We start from the raw sequence: 25,531 nt of genomic DNA, 5'->3' as shown, positions 1-25,531 counted from the left end.
TTCCTGGCTTCTTTTTGCTCAAGACTAGCACTCTACCACCTGAGCCACAGTGCCACTTCTGGCTTTTTCTATTTATGTGGTGCTGAGGAATCGAACCCAGGGCTTCATAGGCAAGCACTCTACCACTAAGCCACACTCCATGCCCCTAACCAAGCAAATTTATATAACACAAAATCCACCATGAAAAATGGCTTTCAAATTTCAAAAATCCAGTAAAAAGTGACAGCAAATTTTTTATATCAAATCACAGAAGATTCTAATTAAATCAAATACTCTTTTGTTTTCTATATAACCAACTACACACACACACACACACACACACACACCAACGAATGGGTGAACCAATGGGTGATAACCATATTCTGCCATAATGAAAAGTGGACCCTTTTACCTTCAAATACCAAAAGGCCTACACTTGTAAACAAGAGAAACCACTTCTGAATTAAGACTTTATCACCCTACACAGACCAACTATCCAGGAACCCACAAACTTAAATGTACTTAGAAAAAGAAAGCAAAATAGTCAAAAATTCCAAGTCCATAAATGAGCCACTGATTAAGACTGGCAGCTTTGGGTATATTTTTTTTCTTGCATTCAAAGGAGATTTAAATAAACATTTACATTCATTTATTGTGAAGTGTACAAAAAAAGGTGAAATTCTTTATTGCTCTTTATCCTATATTTGTTTTAATGTCATAACTCAAGAATTTCACAAGACACAGAACTGTCTCAAAGCATAACAAGGTCTGAGTTGACTCAATGCTTCCCGGTTAACAATTTCTCCAAAGTTCGGCACACAACTCAAACAACCTAGAGCACCACCACACCCAATTTAAGGTAGTTGGGCAACTAGTCATCTCTCTTGTGCAATAGAAAGGTTTCCCTAAATGTTGTTGTACCCCAAACCAACTAGTTTTTGTTAACACTCTCATAAATAATCCTTTGGGCACTTGTAGTTCCATCAGTTTCAAGAACATCCCTTAACCATATGTCTCTGTACACTGCAACAAATGGAATCCAACACCACTCCCAACATAAAAGAATCTCTATCAGTCTGTGTTCTAATTCGATGAAGCGAAAATAATCAGAACTACATGCTAATGGACCGGCGACCTCCTCACAACTACCTTGAGGATGAATGACACGAGAGTAGAGCCCTCGATGCTTGCACTTCTTCCGTCAGAAACTGCCAACTCCAGAGGAAAGGAAAACAGAGAAATGCCTATATTTTTCTATTTTTTTGCTAAGAGGTTGAATAACGGCGCTGCTTCCAACCCCCACACCGGGAGTGAACACATGAAAAACGCGAGAGAGGAAGTGACGGGGGCTGGGGGGCGGCTGGTGAGCTCACTTCAGAGTCCTAGCCGTGCCACCCAGCTCCAGGGTGCCCCCATGCATCTGCAGCAACCGCTACCGACGGGGAAACCGAGGACGTGATAGGGGGAGCGGGGTGGCTAGGGGGGGTCTGGGGGGGGCGGTTCACAGTTGTGACTGCTCGTTCGGTTTCCTCCTTTGCCAACTCTTCCCTCGCGTCCCAGTTCCCACCCTCCCCACCCCATCCCATCCCATCCCAACCCGCTCCCTCCATCCACAACACCCCGGAAAGCAGAGGCAGACCAGACAAAGGGGCAGCGGGAGGCTCTGCCCCGGGGCGTCCAGAACAATGGGGGGGGGGGAAGGTTGCGAAGCAAAACTCCCGCGGAGGACAGGACAAGGAGAAGAGGCGGTGTGGGGAGGACCCGCCGCCCGGCCCGGGCCCCGCCGGCGCCGGACGCCGGGACGGACGCGAGGCCCGGCCGCGCGGGCGGTGTCACCCGGGACGCCGCTGGCCGGGCCGGGCCGGGCCGGGCAAGCGGGAGCGGCGGGGCCCGGAGCCGCCCGGAGAGGCTGCCGGGGCCTGGGCCGGTCCTCAGGCGGCGGGCGGCCGGACTCACCGGCATTCTGGTCTCGGGGCCAGAGGTAGTAAGTAGCTGGAATCACGATGAGCCCCACGAAGGAAGTGAGGAAGTAGAAGAAGGTGTTCCCGCTGTCATCGTACTGGAACTGCTGCCCCGCCATGGCTCCCCCTTCTCCTCGCTCTCCTCGCCGCCGCCGCCGCCGCCGCCACGACCCCGCTCCACGCTCGGGCTCCCAGCGTCCCGGCCCCGTGTGGCGTAGCTCGGACGCCGCCGCTGCCTCTCCTCCCCGCCCCCACGCTACTCTCACAGACACGCCGCCGTTGCCGTCGCAAGCTCTCGCGAGAGGAGGTAGTCCCCGCCCCCTCTCGGGTTCTTCCCTCTCCCGGCTGTTCCCTTCACGCTCGCTGAGGAAGACGTGGCGCGTGCAGCGAACGAACTCGGCGAGGTCCCGCCCCCCTGAGCCCCGCCCCGAGGCACGGCCCCGCCCCCATCCCTATTGGGCTCCTCCGCCGGCCCCGCCCCTAGCCCGGAGTCCCTCCCCCTTCCTCCTCTACTTTCTTCCCCAGCACCCACCCACCTTGGCGCCGGAGGGGATCGCTGAGCACCTGTAGGCTCCGGAGCACGGCTTTCCGACCCCCGTCTGTGGGCACGAGCGGATCGTCAGGGTGCGAGCCAGGGTGCAATGGAACGAAGGTTCTCTCCTTTCTCTACCCTCCTTCCTTACCCCACGTTCCGATCTGCTCCTCCCACATTTTGGAAACAAGTGTCGTTTAGACTGAGGGAGGAGAAAGGTACTTTTGCTTGCAAAGTAACGTTTGGTATTTATGAACTGCAATCCGAGCACCCAAGCCCTGAGTTCAAAAAGAAAAGAAAAAGTAAACTGTAATCCTAGCTACTCTGGAGACTGAGATCTGAGTATTGCGGTTCAAAGACACCTCAGGCAGAAAAGTCCCGGTGAGACTCGCATCTCCAATAATCTACTCAGAAAAAGCCAGAAGTGGCGCTGTGGCTCACGTGGTGGACGATAGCCTTGAGCAAAAGGAGCTCAGGGGCCGGGCCCAGGCCCAGAGTTCAAGCCCCAGGACCGGCAAAAACAAAACCAAAACACTGCAACCCAATCCCAAGGTGCCCGTTTTGCAGATGAAGACTCCTCAAACCTCCATAGACTATTCTGTGCCTATTTACCAACGTTGTAAACGACACAACAGTAGGCTAGGACCTCAATTTCTTTGTGTCGCTTGTCACCAAAAAAAAAAAAAAAGGCTTTGTCAGCAAATCTTTGTACATGAGGAAATTGATCCTCCAAAAGATTACCTAAGGTCGTGTACACTACAGACGTCCTAGGGATTCAAACCCGAATCCCTCTGCTTCCATAAAAGCGGTGCCCTTGACTGTTATAGCACATTCCCCGGAGAGCAGCTGGCATCTCCCTGCGGGCTCTGGGCTGGGGTCTTCCCTTAGGAGGAGCAGTGGCTTTGGGAAGTTTCTCTCCCTACTGCCCCTAGTATGGGATGCCAGAGACAGGTATCAGCCGGGCTGCAGCGTGGCAGCCTCTGCTGGATCTATGTCAGCATCACCTCTGTGCGTCAAAAATTTAACCCACCCAGGGCTGGGGATATAGCCTAGTGGCAAGAGTGCCTGCCTCGGATACACGAGGCCCTAGGTTCGATTCCCCAGCACCACATATACAGAAAACGGCCAGAAGCGGCGCTGTGGCTCAAGTGGCAGAGTGCTAGCAGCCTTGAGCGGGAAGAAGCCAGGGACAGTGCTCAGGCCCTGAGTCCAAGGCCCAGGACTGGCCAAAAAAAAAAAAAAAAAATTTAACCCACCCGACCAACCTCACAGAGTGGACGTAAAGATTAAAAGAAATAATCATGAACATGCTTTGCAAAGGAAAAATCAAGTATTATGCAAATATGTCAACTGTATTTCACTACCTTTTAAAGATTCACATTAATAATTTAGGTTATCTTCCCTAAATGGCTTTCACGATGCCTTTCATTGTGGAAGAAATCTTCTTTTACTTTATGTCTTCAAAACAAGTATTTATCATAATCTGTTATGCTTTCCCTTCGTGAAAGATTGTGTTCTCATGTATTCTCTTTCCTCTTTTCAAATCTCCCATCTACCCACTTTAAAATAAAATTCTGAAAATCATTCCCTCTTCCATTTCCCCCCTCACTTTTGTCTGCATAGTTTCTAAGGGCTGTTTATTACCGGGGAACAAGCAAACAGAAGTAAGAAAAGCCGAGCTCCTGTTGCTCACACCCTTAATCCTAGCTACTCTGAGAATCCTGGTTCAAAGCTATCCGGGTCAGGAAACTCCATGAAATGGTGCTGTGGCTCAAAATGGCACAGCATTAACCTTCCGCACAAAAGCTCAGGGAAAATGCCTGGGCCCTGAGTTCAAGCCTCAGGACAAGCACCAAAAAAAAAGAAAGGAAGATTGGTTTAAGTGGACACAGTATTGTGATCACCTAACACTGACATGCCCAGAATGAAAAATTTGCCTTGCTCCAAACACAAATCAGTCCCAAACTTGGCTCAACTGAAGTGGATAGGACTCTTAATGTAAGATTAGTGGAAAGGACCCAAGACATGGTTCAGACAGAGAAGAGTTTATTGGGGGAAGCCGGCACAAGATGGAGCCTGAGGCAGGCCAGAGGCAGAGGGGAAGGAAAAAGAGAAAGAGAGCAGGGAACTCCTGTTGAACCCGATTAGATAGGAAAAGGCAGGACCACAGAGGATGTGGAAGTGATCCCAGAGGCTGCAGACCTCTCACTGTCTTAGGGGGGCATTACCAGGGAAGCTCAAGAAATGACCTCAGCAGTAGAGGAAGTGACCTTAGAGCCTGGGATCCTTTGCTGACTCAGTCAGGTGATTGACAGGGAATTACTGGTTTCAGGCAGGTGAAGAGGAAGGGGTAGGGACTGTTCTCCCCCCACCCCCAACCTAACACTAAAATTCTTTTTGCTTATGTTTAATCTGTTAAGCCTTACCAGGTTTTAAGAACATTTAACTTTTTTTAAATTATCATTCCAATTATATTTTGCTCAGCATTGGTGTGAAGATAATACATTCATTTTCTAATATTAGGGCAAAATAAGTTATTGATCTTAAATATTCTAACTTTCTACAGGAATAATCTCCAGTACAGATTTGGGATCATGAATAAGAATGACGATCCAATTTAACCATGACATAACAATATGAACAAGCTACATTAATTCGTCAATCATAAGACAAATCCAACATAGTAATATTTTAACCAAAGAATTGGAAGATTTGAAAATATATTGTATATTTTTTAAGTATAAGTACAAAGCCGGGCAATGGTGGCTCACGCCCTATATCCTAGTCACTCAGGAGGCTGAGGTCTACAGATCACACTTCAAAGTCTGTGAGCAAAACCCTAAATGTATAGATATGGCTCAAGTGGTATAGCACTAGCCTTGAGCAAAAAAGCTTAAAGACATTGCCTAGGCACTAAGTTCAAGCTCTAGGACTGCCACAAATGTGTGTTTGTGTGTGTGTACATTTTATTTTAGAACAACACAGAATACTCTCCAAATACTTCCCATAGTAAATCTGAATCATACTTCCAATTAATTTCACTCAATATCTGATTCATAGTGATATTTTAACTCACACATTTTTTAAGAGATCATTTTAGTGAAATAGTTAATGGTAGTAAATAAATACAGAAGAAACAAGGCTACAAGCACATCTGTGTCCAACAGCACTAAAATCTATTTCAGTATTGTCTTCATAAGGGAATATATTAACTATCCTTATATAATTGCTAGGTAGATTATTTCCTCTCAGGTAAGGAAAACCTATTTTTAAGTTCCTTTCAATATTTGCTTTTTCCCTAGAGGAAATCTTTCCTCTACTGTAAGTCCTTTTAGTATGAACAATGCTGACTTACATTTATGCATGCAAAGGACATGTGCAGTCACCATCAGCATTTGGTTTTCTGTTTAATAGAGTTATCTGCAGAGACTGAGAGGAATCATTATTAAGTAGCTATACGCAATTATTTCTACTGTGTCTTCCCATTTCCTCACACCTTAATACGATAACCACCCCATCTGCAATGGGTCTGCAAGCGATTCCAAGCCCCCTAGTGGATGCCTGAAAACACAGGTAGTACCTGTGAGGTTCCTTGGAATGGAAACATGGTTCAGACAGAAAGGAGTTTACTGGAGAAAAGCAAACTGCCAGACCACACAAGATGTAGGCATGGGGAGACGGAGTGGAAGGAAGAAGAGAAAAAGAGGGAAAGGAGAGAAAAGGCAAGGAGGTATGTCCTGGTGGATTGGATGTGACCTCAGAGAAGGGTGTGCCTCCAAGTGTGCCAGTTACCTAGGTAACGCAGGTACTGGGCACAGAAAAACAGGTGGTGGGCATCTGCATGGAGACCTCCTGGGAGTGGACCTTACAGTACCAACCCCATGTATAGTGTTTTTTCCTTATACTCACATAAAGAAATGTAATGCTCTTTCCATCTTAGCGAAGTCCTTACACTGTGTGGCCATAAATTCTGCAGTTTAATATATGACAACAAAGCAAATACCAATTTATTTTCCTGTATTGACAATTCCATGGATAGAAGATTCTTGTTTTTTGTTTTGTTTTGTTTTGTTTTTTGCCAGTCCTGGGCCTTGGACTCAGGGCCTGAGCACTATCCCTGGCTTCTTTTTTGCTCAAGGCTAGTACTCTGCCACTTGAGCCACAGCACCACTTCTGGCTGTTTTCTATATATGTGGTGCTGGGGAATCGAACCCAGGGATTCATGTATAGGAGTCAAGCACTCTTGCCACTAGGCCATGTTCCCAGCCCTTGTTTTGTTTTTGTGCCAGTCTTGGGTTCCGAACCTGGGTGCTGTCCTTGAGTTTCTTTTGCTCAAGGATAGTGCTCTACCACTTGAGCTCCACCTTCAGCTTTTTATTGTTTTATTGGCAATAAGAGTCTTTGGGATTTTCTGCCTGAGCTGGCTTTGAACCACGATGCTCAGATCTCAGCCTCCAGAGTGAAAGCATAGGTCCCGGTCATCCCAGAGGACCATGCAGAGATAATCACAGACTGGAGAAGAAGGTTCATAAGAAGGTTTATTAGTGGGGCCATAGTTCCCACGGGAGAGGGAGCAACATGGCGTCTGCACCTTATCCAAATGGCAGCTTCTCTCTCTGGGGGTAAAGGGGCAGTAGGTAGGTAGTGAGTAGGAGTGGCTTATTAGGTATGGGTGGATCTGGGGGCTAGTGGGAAGAGCTGAGGACCTGAGGCTAGGGAAATGCTCACACATAGTAGCTAGGATTATAGGTGTGAGCCATAGGCGCCAGTTTAGAAGATTCTGTCTTATCAATCTCTTTCCATGTTAAGTTGAGAATTTTCATCTTTTCATTTTAAAGAAATACTTTATAAATTGGGCGGAGGGTACATGTCCGTAATCTCAGTACTTTGGAGACTGAGACCAGAAGACCTCCAGTTTGAGACCAGCCTGGACTATACAAAGCAAGGACTTATCTCAAAAATAAAGCAAACCAGCTAGCACCAGTGGCTCGTGCTTGTAATCCTACCCACTCAGAATGTTTAAGGTCTGAAGCCAGATTTGGAAGATAAAGAGATGCTTATCTCCAATTAAACAGCAAAAAGCCAGATACAGAGTGCCAGCCCTGAGCAAAAAGTCTAAGTGAGATCATGAGGCCCTGAGTTCAAGCCCCAGTACTGACACTAAATAAATTATAAACTATATGCTGGCAGCTCATACCTACAACCTTAGCCACTCAGGAGGCTGAGATATGAGGATCATGGTTCAAGGCCAAACGGGGCAAGAAAATCCATGAGAATCTTATCTACAATTAAACACTTAAAAACTGGAAGTGGAGCTGTGGCTCAAAGTAGTAGAGCTCTAGCCTGTGTAAAAAAAAAAGCTCAGAAACAAGTGCCCAAGGCCCATTACTGACCAAAAATAAATAAATATATAAACAAATATACATATATGTGACAAATTGAACATATTCCTACAAGGGAGATTTTCCTTCTTAACAAAGTTCAACAAAGAAATCCAAATCTTCTGCATATAATTTTTGTATTTGATAAGCAGAAATTTCCAGGGAATTTTTGTATTTGGTAAGTAGAAATTTCCATAGAATAATTTCTGTCTCCATACATTTCAAACAATGTTTATCTTCCAGTATCTCCATACTTCATGAGATGTATTAATACTGTAAATCAAAGTCTATCACTTTTTTTTTTCCAGTCCTGGGGCTTGAACTCAGGGCCTGAGCACTGTCCCTGGCTTCTTTTTGCTCAAGGCTAGCACTCTGCCACTTGAGCCACAACACCACTTCCGGCTTTTTCTATATATGTGGTGCTAAGGAATCAAAGTCAGGGCTTCATGTATACAAGACAAGCACTCTACCACTAGGTCATATTCCCAGCCCAGTATATCACTCTTTCATATTACAAGGCTCCATGAGTTTGCTTGCGTCTTGGTTAGAGGAAACATTCCTGGATGTATAAACAACTACACACCAAAGTTAAGTGTTAAATACATACATCTAACACCTCTAAGGAATGAGTAGCTATAGCCACTACAACGTTCCTAGCTTTTACAGCTAACATCAGATTAGCAAGGACTTCAGTGCCTACCCGAGATCTGTTTATTAACCAGCTAAAAAGTTTCAGCATCGGCAGTAATTTCCAGTCAACCAAAAGCCAATTGGTATGGCCTAACAGGTAAGGTAAGAGAACTTAGACCTATAGATGTATTCATTTCAGCCCAGCCTTCAATTTCTGTTTCACTGGGCAATTTGGCAAGAGGTCATATGTGTTAAAGAAGTGAATAAATTTGCCCTTCAGGTGGTGAAGTTATTGCCTTACTTTGATAAGTAGACAATGGCCACACCTATATAACACCTCTGACCCACAACCCTTTCAGCAACCAACGCAGGAAACCAAACCTCTGTCATAACTTGCTGTAGGGGTGGAGAACCTCCAGCTCACTGCCCTTATAAAGCGTGTGATACTTGAAGGAACAGACACCTATGCTTCTTGGATGCCACCCATTTGCTCCCTGTGGCCATCTGCCTCTATTGATAATTTTTTTTTTTTCTGGCCAGTCCTGGGGCTTGGACTCAGGGCCTGAGCACTGTCCCTGGCTTCTTTTTGCTCAAGGCTAGCAGTATGCCACTTGAGCCACAGTGCCACTTCTGGCCGTTTTCTGTATATGTGGTACTGGGGAATCGAACCCAGGGCCTCATGTATACGAGGCAAGCACTCTTGCCACGAGGCCATATCCCCAGCTCTCTATCTATTGATAATTTCGTATGGCCCTCAAATGATGCTATATCCAACTGGCCTTTGGCAGAAAAAAAAAAAAGGTCCACCATGCCTGGAACATCATGACTTGGTCAAGGACTATCAGCCCTTCCTCCACCCTCACTTCTAAGTCCAGATCAACCGGCCACATGTGTTCCCTAAACCAATCACAGAGCATGCCCCACTTTTTGTTAGCCTGCCTCCAGCTTCTCCATGCCAACAACCTACATTTAGAATATACTGAAAGCCTTCCCAATTTCCTCTACTTTCATGCCTGGCTTTGCATCTCTGAAAAACAAGTGAATCCCTTGGTACTAAAAGTTCTGAATGAACAGCATCTGTTTGTTCCTTTTCGGGTGGCCATCATTTATTTGTTAGATAAGTAAATGCTACATAGCTCAAGCTAGCCTTTAACTCACAATGCCCCAACCTCCCAAGTGTTGGCTGGGATTGAAGGTATAAGCCACTACACGTGGCCCCACGAATTACTTTTAACAATGGTTAAGTACTGTATAGTAGAGAGTCTATATACACTCTACATGGATGTTAAAATGGTATGCCAGTGTCTATATCTCTTTACATCAAAAATTGAGGTATTTAGGCGAACAAAACCATAACTAACCCAAGATTGCTCCACAGAATTTAAAAAAAAAAAAAAACAGCACTAGGAAATGTTCTTTCTTCCAGGACTTGGAATGTGGCTTCGTGGTAGAGTGCTTGCCTACCATGCATGAAGCCCTAGGTTCTATTCCTCAGTACCATATAAACAGAAAAGGTTGGAAGTAGTGCTATGGCTCAAATGGTAGAGTGCTAGCCTTGAGTATAGACAGACTCTCAGACAGTGCTCAGGCCGAGTTCAAGATCCAAGACCAGAAAAAAAAAGAAGTTCTTCCTTCACAAAGATTACTAACTGGTTCTTTGCAACTAACCTGTATTTCTATTTCTATTCATAAAGCATGCCTTGTTCACATGGGTGAGAAATAACTACCAAATGTCCCATACAGCTATACTTTTCAAAATTTTTCCTTTTTGCCATGATTCATAACAAGAAATTTATTTTAGGGGCTGGAAATATGACCTAGTGGTAAAGTACTTGCCTCGTATACATGAAGCCCTTGGTTCAATTCCTCAGCACCACATATATAGAAAAAGCCAGAAGTGGCACTGTGGCTCACGTGGTAGAGTGCTAGCATTGAGCAAAAAGAAGCCAGGGACAGTGCTCAGGCCCTGAGTTCAAGTCCCAGGACTGGCAAAAAAAGAACTTTATTTTACATTGTGGCTCAGTATATTGCTGGGGAAAAAAAAGTGTGATTTAAAAAATACTTCACCTTCACTTAGGGGATATGTACCATGACACATTTCTATTCTAGTCCACATATTTATATTAAATATAATGCATTGATAATATGAATTGTTGGTAATTATTGATTATAGTAATACTATACTATAGTAATAGTATAATATACATGTTTATATGCAAGATAATAAATACTTAATTGTTGTCTGGAAGCTTTCTGAAGGTCCGTGGGATACTCCATCACAAAAAGCATCTTAGTAAGTATATTCTCAAACATTCTTTGTATTATAAGGTGAGAAGATTCTAATATAGTTCTCAAGCTCTGGTTGCATGAAAATTAACTGGGAGACTTGTTAAAACACCGCTTGTGCTAGATGCCACTGGATCAAGCCTAAAATCCTAGCTGCATGGAATATAGTTTTTGTTTTGTTTTTTGGCCAGTCCTGGCGGATTGGGACTCAGGGCCTGAGCACTGTCCCTAGCTTCTTTTATCTCGAGGCTAGCACTCTACCTCTTGAGCCACAGCGCCACTTCCAGCTTTTCCTGTTTATGTGGTCCTGAGGAATGGAACCCAGAGCTTCATGCATGCTAGGCAAGCACTCTACTACTAAGCCACATTCCCAGTCCCTAAGATGTAGTTTTATACCGGCCCAGCCCAGTAGGGTGTGAGACACATTCTCAGCCCAAATCTGGTGCAGTGGCATGCACCTGTCATTCTAGCCTCATGGTAGGCTGAGACTGGGAAGATCAAAGTTCCAGGCTAGCACATGGCGTAGGGACAGAGTATACTTGCCTGGTAAGGAGAGTCCCTGAGTTCAGACCCCCTTCCAAGAGTACAATGCCATCACACACACACACACACACACACACACACACACACACACACACACACACACACACACACACACACACACACACAGAGCTTGCAGTCAGGGCTGGAGATATAGCCTAGCGGCAAGAGTGCCTGCCTCGGATACATGAGGCCCTAGGTTCGATTCCCCAGCACCACATATACGGAAAACGGCCAGAAGCGGCGCTGTGGCTCAAGTGGCAGAGTGCTAGCCTTGAGCGGGAAGAAGCCAGGGACAGTGCTCAGGCCCTGAGTCCAAGGCCCAGGACTGGAAAAAAAAAAAAAAAAAAGAGCTTGCAGTCAGACATGTGTCCAGGCCAGCCCAGGCAAAAGGCAAAACTGTATTGGACTAGCTCAAATGGAAGAGTGCCTATTTAGTAAGTATAAAGTCCTAAATTCAAACCTTAGTACCCACTCTCCTGCCAAAAAAAGGAAAAAAATCACGAGTAATTCAAAAGAATTTTTTCAATGCAGAAGCCACCCTCCCTACCAATTATATCAGAATTGATATGCCAATAATTGATATGATTGATACAGAGGGTGGTTTAGAAGCCAAGTTTTAGAACCAGCACACTCGCATAAGGTAAACTCCTCTTCATGTCAAAACACTTGTCAGTTTCTTCATCTTGAAATCGACTCCCATTACCATGACAACCTATATCCTGCTTTGAGAAGGTTGGGGGCTGTGTTGGGGAGATAGACATCCCATCAACTCATCCTCAGGGCTCTGAATCTACTCCAATAGGAGCGAATCAGCTCTTAGAGACTGTTAAAGATCAGAAACTCCCCTCTAATAGGTAACTTGAAGTCTGGTGGCTCCAGGGATTCTGCTCAAAGCTATAGATAGCACTTCTCAAATTTTATTATGTATATATGAATCCCCCATGGGCTTCTTAAAATAGGTTCTGATTCAAATCTGGAATGGGATTCTGTGATTTTTGCATTTCCAACAAGCTCCAGGTGATGGTTAGGCTGTTGAACGGGAGCAACAAAAGTTGTGGAATCTATATTCCCAAAATTCAGTGTTGGGCTGGGGATATAGCCTAGTGGCAAGAGTGCCTGCCTCGGATACACGAGGCCCTAGGTTCGATTCCCCAGCACCACATATACAGAAAAAACGGCCAGAAGCGGCGCTGTGGCTCAAGTGGCAGAGTGCTAGCCTTGAACAAAAAGAAGCCAGGGACAGTGCTCAGGCCCTGAGTCCAAGGCCCAGGACTGGCCAAAAAAAAAAAAAAAAAAATTCAGTGTTAATAAATAAAAGCAGCAAATGTATACTGTCAGGTCAAATGCTAACACAAAAGGGGACAATGACACTCATGTAGTCAGGATGCTCTAAATACTTCTTTTTTTTTTTTTTTTTTTTTTTTTTTTTTTGCCAGTCCTGGGCCTTGGACTCAGGGCCTGAGCACTGTCCCTGGCTTCTTTTTGCTCAAGGCTAGCACTCTGCCATTTGAGCCACAGCGCCACTTCTGGCCATTTTCTATATATGTGGTGCTGGGGAATCGAACCCAGGGCTTCATGTATATGAGGCAAGCACTCTTGCCACTAGGCCATATTCCCAGCCCTCTAAATACTTCTAAACCACATAGAAGATACTATCTGGAAAAAAACAAGAGTGGGAAGGATTATAAATCATATTGATAAAATAGATTTATGATAGTCAAGGCTCAACTCTAGAGTGTGTAATGACAATATGGAAAGCTCTAGCTCGGAGAGTAAAAGGGAAATAGAAGAGTACAAAGGAAAGAGAATGGGCTCCCAACATACATTAAATTTTCAAAATGAAGGCAGGGAGGGGGGAGACTGCAGTCAAGAATTTATTGTATATACCACAAAATTAAGGAAAATAGAAGGGGTGGGCCAAAGGGGGATGAAAATGTTGAAAGGGATAACAGATCAAGATGTATTCGCTACATGGCTAAAATAACCATGCATATCCTACAAAATTAAGAAAAGTGAGGGAAGGGGTGGGTGGGGAAGGATGGGTGAGAATGTTGGAAGGGGTGAACTGATCAAGATGCATTGTATTCATAAATTGCTTAATTGAATGGCAGCTCCTTTGTACAACTAAAAGATAATAAAAATATTTTTAATTTTGTATTGCTATTGTAAATGTGATATACAGAGGGATTACAGTTTCATAAGTCAGGTAAGGAATACATTTCTGTTTGGACAAAGAATACACACACACACACACACACACACACACACTGCTATTCCTGGGACTTGCATGCTAGGTAAACACTCTACCACTAAGTCACATTCCCAGCCCCTAAAAATATTTTACTTTTGCCAGTCCTGGGCCTTGATCTCAGGGCCTGGACACTGTCCCTGAACTTCTTTTGCTCAAGGCTAGCACTTTACCACTTGAGCCACAGTGCCAATTTTGGCTTTTTCTATTTATGTAGTACTGAGGAATCGAACCCAGGGCTTTATGCATGGTAGGCAAGCACTCTACCACTAGGCCACATTCCCAGCCCCTAAGAATATCTTTTAAAAAAATAAAAAAATTAAACCTGGCTCTTACCCATGTGACCTTAGCCAAATGATTTAATTTCATCTGTAAGATGAGAATAGCTTTTCCTACTTCATATAAAGTTTTGTTCCTTGATAAATGACTTAACATATGAAAGTTATAAGTTCTCAATAAAAGACTGCAACTAGTTTTTAAATATAGCCAAGTGTATAGGGCTTCACCAAATGTACTTTTATTCATCCAATGTCATGTGTTGTTATTGAACTCTTTTTTAATTGCTTTCTGCCATGGCTGTGATATGGTTTGGATCTCCAATGTCTTTTAAAGTTAAGGTTCATGTGTTGAAGAACTGGGTTTTGGGGAATTCAATGATGATTCTGATCTCATCAACTGATTAGTCAGTCCACTGACTATTGGGAGGTGGTAAAAAACTATAGGGGGTGAAGTCTAGTTGGAGGAAGTAGGTCACTGAAGTCATGACCTTGAAAGACATACCTTGTTCTAGCTCTCTCCCATCTCTCTCTCCCCTCCCTTCTTCTTCATCTTCCTCCCTCATGTGGTGAACTGCTTTGCTCTACCACCTGCCACCATGTAACCACAAGCCTAGAAGCCAAAGACTATAGACTGAAATCCCTAACCGAGAGCCAAAAGAAATTATTCCTCTTAAGCTGTTTTTCTTAGGAATTTTGTCACAGTAATGGAAAGTTAACTAATACTGGCCGATTCTATTATAACTCTGCAAAATTAGACTATGTATATAGAGGGACCATTGCTCATGCTCTCAAGACCACCATTGCCACTATCTAAATGCTTCGGCCTTTGCATCCTGACTACTGAAATGCATGTCCCTGCTCTATAGTAATAATAATAATAATAATCACAATAACAGCAATAATAATAATGCACTTGAAAATTACCTATGTTGTTATTTTAGAAGTTGGTGATGACTATATGGGGTCCTCAGAAGTTGGGGTAGGGACAAAGGAGCCAATAAGAAAGTCCACAGAAAAGCTTGGCTAGGAATGTGACTTAGTGGTAGAGTGCTTGCCTAACATGCATAAAGTCCTGGTTCGATCCCCAGCACCAAAAACAGAACAGAAATCTTGAGTATCATCAGGCAGCAGGACATTCAGCTCACATACATAGGCATTTTCTCTCCAGGGTCAACCTTCTCTCTTGACAACTGCTCACAACCTCCTACTGAAACAAAACCCATGCTGTTAGTGACACGAACACTTGTCATACTGTAAATACACCAGCCCAGCTCATGCCATCCTCAAACAGCTCTATGAATTAGGACCTCTAACCACACCCAGTTTCCACATGATGAAAAAAGAAGACTTAGAGAGTTTAAGAAATATGTCCTTGAGCTGGGAATATGGCCTAGTGGCAAGAGTGCTTGCTTTGTATACATGAAGCCCTGGGTTCGATTCCCCAGCACCACATGTACAGAAAACGGCCAGAAGTGGTGCTGTGGCTCAAGTGGCAGAGTGCTAGCCTTGAGCAGAAAGAAGACAGGGACAGTGCTCAGGCCCTGAGTCCAAGCCCCAGGACTGGCCAAAAAAAAAAAAAAAAGAAATATGTCCTTGGGGTTGGGAATATGGCCTAGTGGCAAGAGCGCTTGCCTCATATACATGAAGCCCTGGGTTCGATTCCCCAGCACCACATACATAGAAAACGGCCAGAAGTGGTGCTTGAGCAAAAAGAAACCAGGGACAGTGCTCAGGCCCTGAGTCCAAAGCCCAGGACTGGCAAAAAAAAAAAAGAAATATGTCCTTGATTCTCTCACAAAGATGCCACGAAGGTCAAATCAGATTACATTAAAATTAAAATAGCTAGGGCTGGGGATATAGCCTAGTGGCAAGAGTGCCTGCCTCGGATACATGAGGCCCTAGGTTCGATTCCCCAGCACCACATATACAGAAAACGGCCAGAAGCGGCGCTCTGGCTCAAGTGGCAGAGTGCTAGCCTTGAGCGGGAAGAAGCCAGGGACAGTGCTCAGGCCCTGAGTCCAAGGCCCACGACTGGCAAAAAAAAATTAAAATAGCTATAACTTCCCCAATTACTTATGTGTGTCCACAAAGTATCCTACAAAAGCATTTCTGCATGTATTATTCCCTTTGCACAAAAGAGCTTTGAAAAGTTATGAAGTGGTATGAAAGAACAGCGCCTCTGGCCTTTGGAGACCAGCTCCATTTCTCTCTGCTTCTGTATTCTCATTAGTAAAATGAAGGAGATTTCCAGCACCTATTTCATAGGTGTTGAAAGGATTACACATAGACTGAGCAGAGCGATTTATGCCTGGAATCCCAGCTACTCAAGAGACATAAGGAAAATTGACAGGCAAAAAACAGACACTATCCAAAAAGAAAAATAAAGGGTTAGGGATATCATTCAGGATAGAGTGCCTTCCTAGCAAGCACAATGCCTTGTGTTCAAACCCTGTACAAAAGTTTCCATATGCTGCATGGAAGGTGTTTGCTCAGTGCCTACAAGGAGAAATTTGTCAGCAAAATTCAACTTGTTCAGATCTATTTGCAAGGATATCTCTCACAAATAACACCCTCCCTCTGCCATCACTTTTCCTTCCTGCTTTATTTTGTTGGGTAGCACTTACCACTTTCTGAGATCATATTAATGTGTTTGCTTCCTGCCTACTGCATTAGAATCAAATATTTGTGAGGATAGATTTTGTCTGACCTGCTTATCTCTGTATCCCTAGCACCTAGGCCACAGTAAATGCTGAACAAATATTTATTGAGTGAATGGACTTATCTGTTAGAATCACAGTTATCATTACCTAAGGTTCCACACACACATGGCTGTTAACTCTCTTAATCACCATAGGTGTTCAAAATATTCTCATCCAGGGCTGGGGATATGGCCTAGTGGCAAGAGTGCCTGCCTCATATACATGAGGCCCTGGGTTTGATTCCCCAGCACCACATATATAGAAAACGGCCAGAAGTGGCGCTGTGGCTCAAGTGGCAGAGTGCTAGCCTTGAGCAAAAAGAAGCCAGGGACAGTGCTCAGGCCCTGAGTTCAAGGCCCAGGACTGGCCTTGGACTCAGAAGAGGTGGGTGGTAAATTCTAGAGTTGCAATGAGGTTGTTCCAATCTTCTGGGGAATTCACCTGTAAGATGAGAATACCTTTTCCTGCTTCATAAAGTTTTTTTTTCCTCGATAAGTGAGTTAACAAATGAAAGTTATGGTGCTGGGGATATGGCCTAGTGGCAAGAGTGCTTGCCTCTTATACATGAAGCCCGGGGTTCGATTCTCCAGCACCACATATATAGAAAACGGCCAGAAGTGGCACTGTGGTTCAAGTGGCAGAGTGCTAGCCTTGAGCAAAAAGAAGCCAGGGACAGTGCTCAGGCCCTGAGTCCAAGGCCCAGGACTGGCAAAAAAAAAAACACAAAACACACACACACACACAAAACAAATGAAAGTTATAAGTTCTCAATTAAAAAAAAAAAGTACTGCTACTAGTATTTAAATATAGCCTCTAGTATAGAGGTCTACCAGCAGATGGCAATCAAGGAATACAAAACTGGAGAGTACACGTTCCAAGAATTTGGTAAATAGATGTACACCTAAGGTGATAAGTTTAAGATAAGCAGACCACTGCATCACACACAAAACTGTGATTTTATTTTTAATGATACAAACAAACATGTATTTTTCTACCAGCGCCCAGCTCATGCCTGTAATCCTAGCTACAGGGAATCCTGGGAAGCTTGAGATCAGAAGGATGTGGCTCAAGGCCAGCTGGGACATACCTGTGAAACCCCTTCTCAACAAATAGCGGTGTGATGGCGCATGCTTGTCACCCTATCTACATGGGACGCCAAAACTGGAAGGATCAAGGTTCCAGACCAGCCTGGTAAGAAAAGCCCATGAGACTCCATTCAGTAGAAGAAGCAGGACATGATGTTCTGTCATCCCAGATACAACAGGAAGGAACAAGAGGATTCTAGTCCAGTCCTGAGTCCAGGCAGGAAGTGAGACTTCATCTCAAAAAATAAGCCAGGAAGTGTACAAAAGAGGGCAGAAGGCATGGCTCAGAGATAAAGCACCTGCTTACAAGGTCCTGAGTTCAAACTCCAGTACTATTTAAAAAAAAATTAGGGCTGGGGATATGGCCTAGTGGCTAGACTGCTTGCCTCGTATACATGAGGCCCTAGGTTCGATTCCCCAGCACCACATATACAGAAAATGGCCAGAAGTGGCGCTGTGGCTCAAGTGGCAGAGTGCTAGCCTTGAGCAAGAAGAAGCCAGGGACAGTGCTCAGGCCCTGAGTCCAAGCCCCAAGACTGGCCAAAAAAAATTAGCCAGGTACTGGTGGCTCACACCTGTAATCCTAGCTACTCCGGAGGCTGAGATCTGAGAATCATGGTTCAAAGCCAGTCCTAGCAGAAAAGTCCATGAGAAGACTTTTACCTCCAATAAACTACTCAAAAAAAGTGGGAAGGGGGAGGGGGCTAGGAATGTGGCCTACACAGAAAAAGCTGGAGGTGGCACTATGACTCAAGTGGTAGAGTGCTAGCCTTGAGCAAAGAGAAGCCAGGGACAGTGCCCAGGCCCTGAGTTCAAGCCCCAGGACTAGAAAAAAAAATTATTAGAGTTACATTCTTATGTAGTTTAGGTCAAATGGATATTTTGCTTAGTCTATGTGAAAATAAATTAATACTTCATTGTTTTTTTAAAAATATATATATATATGGCAGAATAGAGCTTCAAAATCACCAGAAAGTGGAGAGAGGGGTTTTGCTCAAGCCAGTCCAGTGTGTATATGGCGTGTGTGTATGTACGTGCACGTGGGTATGCATGCACACATGTGTGAAGGAGGGGGAAAGGAGTTCATATCAAACATCAGATTTTATAGCTTGTTTTGCAAAAATAAGAATTTCTACTTTTTTCTTTTTATATTGTTTGCTCCCTTAAACATACTAGTTAGTAGCTTCTTAATTAAATCAAATACTGTCAGTAACATGACTATTCAGACATAGCGTATCAGAAGAGTTACCCTTCCTCAGAACCATCCCATTACCAATGGAAAGGTAATAGTGGTATTTATATTCTCCATTTGCCAGAATTGTGGTGTTCACAGAGACTTTCAGGGTGGCAAACGTTACAGAAAATTAACATGTACTCATATTTCTGTGAGGCTGACAGAGAATTTCAGCTTACAGTTTACAGTTCAAGTATATTTGATGATATAATAAAAACTCCTTAAGACTAGGGATGTGGCTTAGTGGTAGAGTACTTGCCTAGCATACAGGAAGCCCTGGGTTCGATTCCTCAGTACCACATAAAGAGAAAAGGCCAGAAGTGGCACTGTGGCTGAAGTAGTAGAGTGCTAGCCTTAAGCAAGAGAAGCTTGGTGACAGTGTCCAGGCCCTGAGTTCAAGCCCCAGGACTGGCAAAAAGGAAAAAAAGAAAAGCTCTTTAGACATGGCTGATGAGTCATTGTAGAAAGTAATTAACCTGGGGCTGGGGATATGGCCTAGTGGCAAGAGCACTTGCCTTGTATACATGAAGCCCTCGGTTTGATTCCCCAGCACCACATATACAGAAAATGGCCAGACGTGGCGCTGTGGCTCAAGTGGCAGAATGCTAGCCTTGAGCAAAAAGAAGCCAGGGACAGTGCTCAGGCCCTGAGTCCAAGGTCCAGGACTGGCAAAAAAAAAAAAAAAAAAGAAAGTAATTAACCTATCTTTTTAAAATTTTTGGACAATAGCTTTACAGAATTCTTGTAAAGCATTTAAAAAATAAATCTTGCCAAGTGAGAGTGGCTTATGCTTGTCATCACAGCTATTCTGGAGGCTGAGACCTGAGGATCATGGTACAAAACAAGGCCGGGCAGAAAAATCCACGAGACTCTTATCTCTAACAACCACCAAAAGAGTGGAAGTGGAGCTGTGGCTCAAGTAGTAGAGCACCAGCCTTGAGCAAAAAGTTCAACGACAGTACAGTACCCAGGCTATGACTGTAAGCCCCAGGACTGGCACCAAAATATCAATCAATCATGGGGGCTGAGGGCATGGCTCAAGGAGAGTGCTGACTTAGCAAGCATGAGGTCCTGAGTTCAAGTTCCAGTACACACACACACACACACACACACACACACACACACACACACACACACACCATGTGGGGTCTGAATAATTTGGGGGACTATTCAGTGTTTATTAGAAACTATGAATAGTAAATAATAAAACAATATTTTTTAAACTCCTACTATGTATTAGACAACATTTCCTAAACAAGATAAATTATTTAGCTCCATATTTTGAGATGAGAGCCTATGGATCAGGGAAATCCATCAGTTGCCAAGGCTATTGAGCCACAAGGTAGTTGAGCTGGAATTTTCATCCAGGTCTATTGGGGAAAATGCAGGCACTCTTTATACCATAATGACTGATTAAAAAAAACACAATATTAAACATTGCAAGATTTCTAGCTAATTCAGAAATTTCACCGAATCATCTGGAGAAGTTGTTAAAAATACAGAGTCCCAGGCCATGTCTCTAGAGATTCCAACTGAAATCTTCCGTAGGACCCAGGAATCTGAGTCTCATCCCATCCAACCGCATTGAGAGAATGCAAACCCAACCCAGTGACTTTACTTAATCTTTCATAGGAACCTAATTAAAGTCAAGACCACTTTCTGGGGGCGGGGGGGGGGGTGGGAACAAACAACACAACAACAAACACATGTTACAACCCCCAGGCTGAGTGCAAGCGATTTACACCTGTCCTGTAAGTGTTAGGGTGATAGACCAGCAAAGATCAAGACCACTTTTCAGAGAGCATAAAGGAGTTTATTGCCAAAGACCTGAACCGGGGTAGTGCCAGAAAGAAATCTGGATAGCCAGGGAGAGGAGACTTTGGGTTTTATGCTAGGTGGTTACACACAAAAATAGGCATTATTCAAATATTCAAAAGGCCAGGAGGGCTGAAGTCAACTTCTGAGCAGGAGAGCAATTCCTTTTAGTTGTACAGAAATCATGACATCAGGTTACTACCCCTTCTGTATTATTATTGAAAAACGCCCATTGGGCTTCCTGCTATAGATTCCTCATGTACTGCCCCAACCCACCTTCCAGCAACAGCCCCAGCTGGCCACGTTTCAGCAACTGGATGCTGGAAAGACCAGGAGGAATAATTTTGTCTACTTCATAATCTTAGTGACTCAACAAGTTGAGATCTGAGGAGCTCAGTTGGGAGCCAGCCCAGCCAGGAAAGTCCATGAGACCCTTGTCTCAATTAACTGCCAAAAACCCTGAAGTGGAACTCTGGCTTAAAGTGGCAGAGCACTAGCCTTGAGCAAAAAGAGATAAGGGACAGCTTCCAGGTCTTGAGTTCAGGCCCCAGTATCAGCACAAAATTAATTCTTTAATTAAAATAAATCAAATTAAAAATAAAATCAGCCCCTCAATTTTCATACAACTTTAGAAGGTTGAAGAACACTTGCTTGAAGATGCTTGCTGCCTTTTGGCCCATTTAAAAACAGCCCCTTTCAAATGGTCAGAACTTGAACAAATAATGTTGAGCAAGACAAGCCTAGAACACAGAAAACAAAGGGGCATGATTTCCTTGATATATGACTGTTAAGGTGGGGGGAGGGGAGACAGTAGAGACCAGGTCTGTGAAACCAAAATCTTCTTGTCAAATGGTATTTCCCACAGGTTTGGGTCAGTGACCTTGCATTATGTAACTAAAACCAAACAACTACTCAACATATAAAGGTCAAAAATAGACCTCTCAGTGGATCACAATAGCTCAAAAGCTATGTATGTATGTTCATATAAGAACAAGGATAAGCAAAATCTATTGTCGACATACATTTAAAGCCCTAGGCGAGGGGCTGGGGATATGGCCTAGTGGCAAGAGTGCTTGCCTCCCATACATGAAGCCCTAGGTACGATTCCCCAGCACCACGTTACAGAAAATATCCAGAAGTGGTGCTGTGGCTCAAGTGGCAAAGTGCTAGCCTTGAGCAAAAAGAAGCCAGGGACAGTGCTCAGGCCCTGAGTCCAAGCCCCAGGACCGGCCAAAAAATAAAAAAAAATTAAAAAATAAAAAAAATAAAGCCCTAGGCGAATTTCCTTTGGCATAGGCCATGTGGCTACTATATATGTTTTTGGTACACTGTGTATTGTATATATGTCTACCTGACCTAGGGAAGGGAAAGAAAAACAGGGTGTAAGATATCACAAGAAATGTACACACTGACCTACTATGTAACTGTACCCCTTTTGCACAACACCTTGTCAAAAAAATTTGTTTAGTTAATAAATAAATTATAAAAAAAATAAAAACAGCCCCTTTCTTTCTCCACCAAGAGATGTCACTCTTTAATCTCAAATGGCCTCAAAATACCAGGTTTTTCTTTCCTTTTTCAGCCACAGAGAGAAGAGTTTCCCAGGAAAATGTGCTGGAAATAGAAGGCCACCTTTCTTGTAAATCAGACACTGGTGGCTTATACCTATAATCCTAGCTAATTAGGAATGGGAATCTGAAGACTGTGGTTCAAAGCCAGCCAAGCAAAAAAAAAAAAGTCCACACGACTCCATCTCCAATTAACCAGCAATGTGCCTGACTAGAGACATAGCTTAAGTGGTAGAATACCAGCCAGGAACAAAAAGGCTAAAAGCAAGTGCTAGACTCTAAGTTCAAACCCTAGTGCCAGCACACACACACACACACACACACACACACACACACACATACACACACACACACAATTAAGTTGAACGGGATAACAGTTTCATCTATAATCTTCATGAAAACTAATCTGGAAATAGAAATGGTGTTATTCAACAGTAAGGAACAGATTAAGAGGGATACAATCAGATATAATGGTCATCACATTCTTGTTTTTGTGTAATTTTTTTTGTATTTCCATTTTATTCAGGACCTGGGCACTGTCTCCGAACACTTTTTGCTCAAGGCTAGTGCTCTACCACTTGAGCCACAGCTCCACTTCCAGCTTTTTGTGGTTAACTAAAGATAAGAGTCTTATAGACATTCCTGCCCAGGCTGGCTTTGAACCACAATCCTCATACCTCAGCCTTCTGGGTAGTTAGGATGACAGGTTGGAGCCACAGGTGCCCCACTGCTATCACGTTCCCCAAGTGGCGTAGATAGAACCAGAGAGCTGGCTGCTGAGAGGCTCTAGACGAAAAACCACAAACCAGATACTGCTGTCAAGGAAAACTTCATGTTTGATATCACAACCAGAAAAATTAACCAACTTCCAAAAGCAGACGGGAATGTCCTTGAGCATGGATCAGAGCTGCTCTCTGTGACCGAATAGCTGGCAGTCTCTTTTGATACCTCTGCCATGGGACAATGGTTCCAGTGGCATCTGGCTTACCCATGGCAGGGATCCTATTTTTGACAGGCAAGGTGGCGTACAAAGGTTTTGCAAGTTTCCCTTTGAGCGCAGGTGATTGAGTTGTGAGACGGGCACTAAGACACAGGGTGGACTGATTGATTTAGGTTGGGGTAGTCTATTATCTCAGCTATTCTCAGCTATACCTGAAACTGGTGGTCCAGCAGCCAGGTATAGATCAACACTGCTACCAGATAAAGGAAACAACTTAATGGATCAGGCTTTCTAAGCCTGTCATTAAGAAAGATGTTATTTCCCATTTTACTTCATTCTGCATTTGCAACATATCTTGGATCAGGACAATATAAGCTACTCGCTCATAAAGGCTCTTCAGTTACTTGAACCTCACCTAAAAGTGACTTAAAAGAAATAAATTGGTGAAAAAAATTTAAAGTCCTTTCTCTATCCTCTATTCAATCCCTACATTTTCTCTTGGGTCTCCATTTTTCATGTTGCATCTTTAAAGAACCCAAGACTTACCTAGACCATCCTTTAAAACATGCACATAAACATTACTGACCCAGAGATCTGATGAGAAACGGGATAGGAGAACACACTATGCTCTCGAAACTGGGAATCTAGGTCTGGAGTTTAGAGGCAGCTATAATAGAAAGATCCATGATATTTATAAACAGATGCCCCTACTTCAGGCTTGCCAGCCTTGCTGAGATCACAGGTGTGTGCTACCATACCCCGTTTCCTTCCGTGCAGGCTGAGTCGCATGTTCCCAGGCTAGCCTGACACCTCAATCTCCTGGTTTTCAGCCTTGTTCCTTGAGATGGCAAAGGCACATCATTGTACCAGCTATGGGTTCAGAAGGGATCTCCCAATCTTTTTTCCCAAGGCTGGCCTTGAACTATGATCCTCTCATTCTTGGCCTTCCAAGTAGCTAGGATTACACAGGCATGAGCCACTAGCACATTGTTTGAACAACATTTTTTAAGTAGGGGAAGAAAGAGGAGAGGAAATATGCCGAAAAAAAGCTAACCAAGGAGGGAGTGCCATGGGAGGCTGAGGAGGTAGATGGACATAGGGCAGATTTGCAGGCCAGCAGGGAAGCCACACTTGAGGACCTTAGAAAAGAAGACAGCACTTAAATGTAGAGTAGGCAAGCAGGTAATTGCTGGAGACCATTGAAGTCCATGATTAGTGGTTTTAATTTAATTCAAGAAACAACTGGAGCTATTGTGGACTTCTGAAAAAGGGAATGATGTGATCAAAATGGTGCTTAAGGACAATGGTTCATGCCTGTGGAAGGGAGGATGAGATGAAGCCCCTGGATCAGGATGCTAAGTTATTCTGTTTCCCAACCAGGTGTAAGAGGGACATGGCATAGGGCTGGACTCAGGTGCAAAGAGCAGAGCTGGGAGACATTATGGAGGATGAAAATGGATTCTTCCTTTTTAAAATCGGGCACTGGGTTAGGTAGGATGCCAAGAAGAACAGGCACAGAGGTGGGGACAGAGAGACAATTAAGCAATTCTAATACTGTGAGATAAGCTACTGCTCTTAAGTCAGAGAGATTTGAGAAAGCTTGGCAGGAGCAGCCCCTGTGGTTTGGGAAGGGACACAGGTGCTCGGAGAAGTTGCCCCGGGGGATGGGGTTTTAAGCTGGGAAATTAGTGAGGGAACAGATAAGCATGGAATGAGAAGTCATTAGGAGGGCTGGGAATATGGCTTAGTGGTAGAGTGCTTGCCTAATATACATGAAGCCCTGGGTTCGATTCCTCAGTACCACAGAAAAAGCTGGAAGTGAAGCTGTGGCTCAAGGGGTAGAGCACTAGCCTTGAGCAAAGAAACTCAGGGACAGTGTGCAGACCCTGAGTTCAAGCCTCAGGATTGGAGAGAGAGAGAGAGAGAGAGAGAGAGAGAGAGAGAGAGAGAGAGAGAGAGAGAGAGAGAGGTCATTAGGAGCAATGTTACAGGTAGGAGGCCTCAAAATTCGAAGGACAAGAATGGAGTCATGAGGGAAGAGCAGAATGCTTCCAGGCAAGGATAGGTTCCAGGGGCAAGAAGAGCATGAAGGGCCTCTCATTTGCACAGTGGACTTCCTCTTAGGAACAGTGAAAGGCAGACTTTGGTTTCATTGTAAGAAGAAAATATCTCTCTAGCTCTGCTGTAGGAGAAATTGGAGGTGGCAGTGGTTAGAATGGGAATCTGGGAGCCTTCCCCAGATGAAGTCATGGGAGTAGATTCAAAAAATATATTTAAGTTATAGAATTTACAGGACAAGAAAGAGAAGCAAAGGAGGAGAAAGCCTAAGAGACAATATCCTCAGTCCAGGGA

The 25,531-nt window shown here is 44.0% G+C and overlaps 1 protein-coding gene and 1 pseudogene across 2 annotated transcripts in view; one reads left to right on the top strand and one right to left on the bottom strand.

Annotated features, from left to right (window-relative positions):
* Sec63 (SEC63 homolog, protein translocation regulator) overlaps positions 1 to 2,175 on the bottom strand; it is a 64,590-nt gene extending 62,415 nt beyond the window's left edge. The window contains exon 1 of one of the 2 annotated variants that reach the window (XM_048353736.1): positions 1,936 to 2,175. In XM_048353736.1, the coding sequence (XP_048209693.1) occupies positions 1,936 to 2,059 (124 nt within the window). In that variant the 5' untranslated portion in view covers positions 2,060 to 2,175. The remainder of the gene's footprint in view (positions 1 to 1,935) is intronic. The other variant, XM_048353735.1, reaches the window with a different exon arrangement.
* Positions 2,058 to 23,609, top strand: LOC125357544 (annotated as a pseudogene).
* Positions 23,610 to 25,531: the final 1,922 nt, after the last annotated feature.

The sequence above is a fragment of the Perognathus longimembris genome, chromosome 9 (genome assembly GCF_023159225.1).
Source record: "Perognathus longimembris pacificus isolate PPM17 chromosome 9, ASM2315922v1, whole genome shotgun sequence".
Taxonomy (NCBI): domain Eukaryota; kingdom Metazoa; phylum Chordata; class Mammalia; order Rodentia; family Heteromyidae; genus Perognathus; species Perognathus longimembris.
This window is presented reverse-complemented; position numbering and strand designations above follow the sequence as displayed.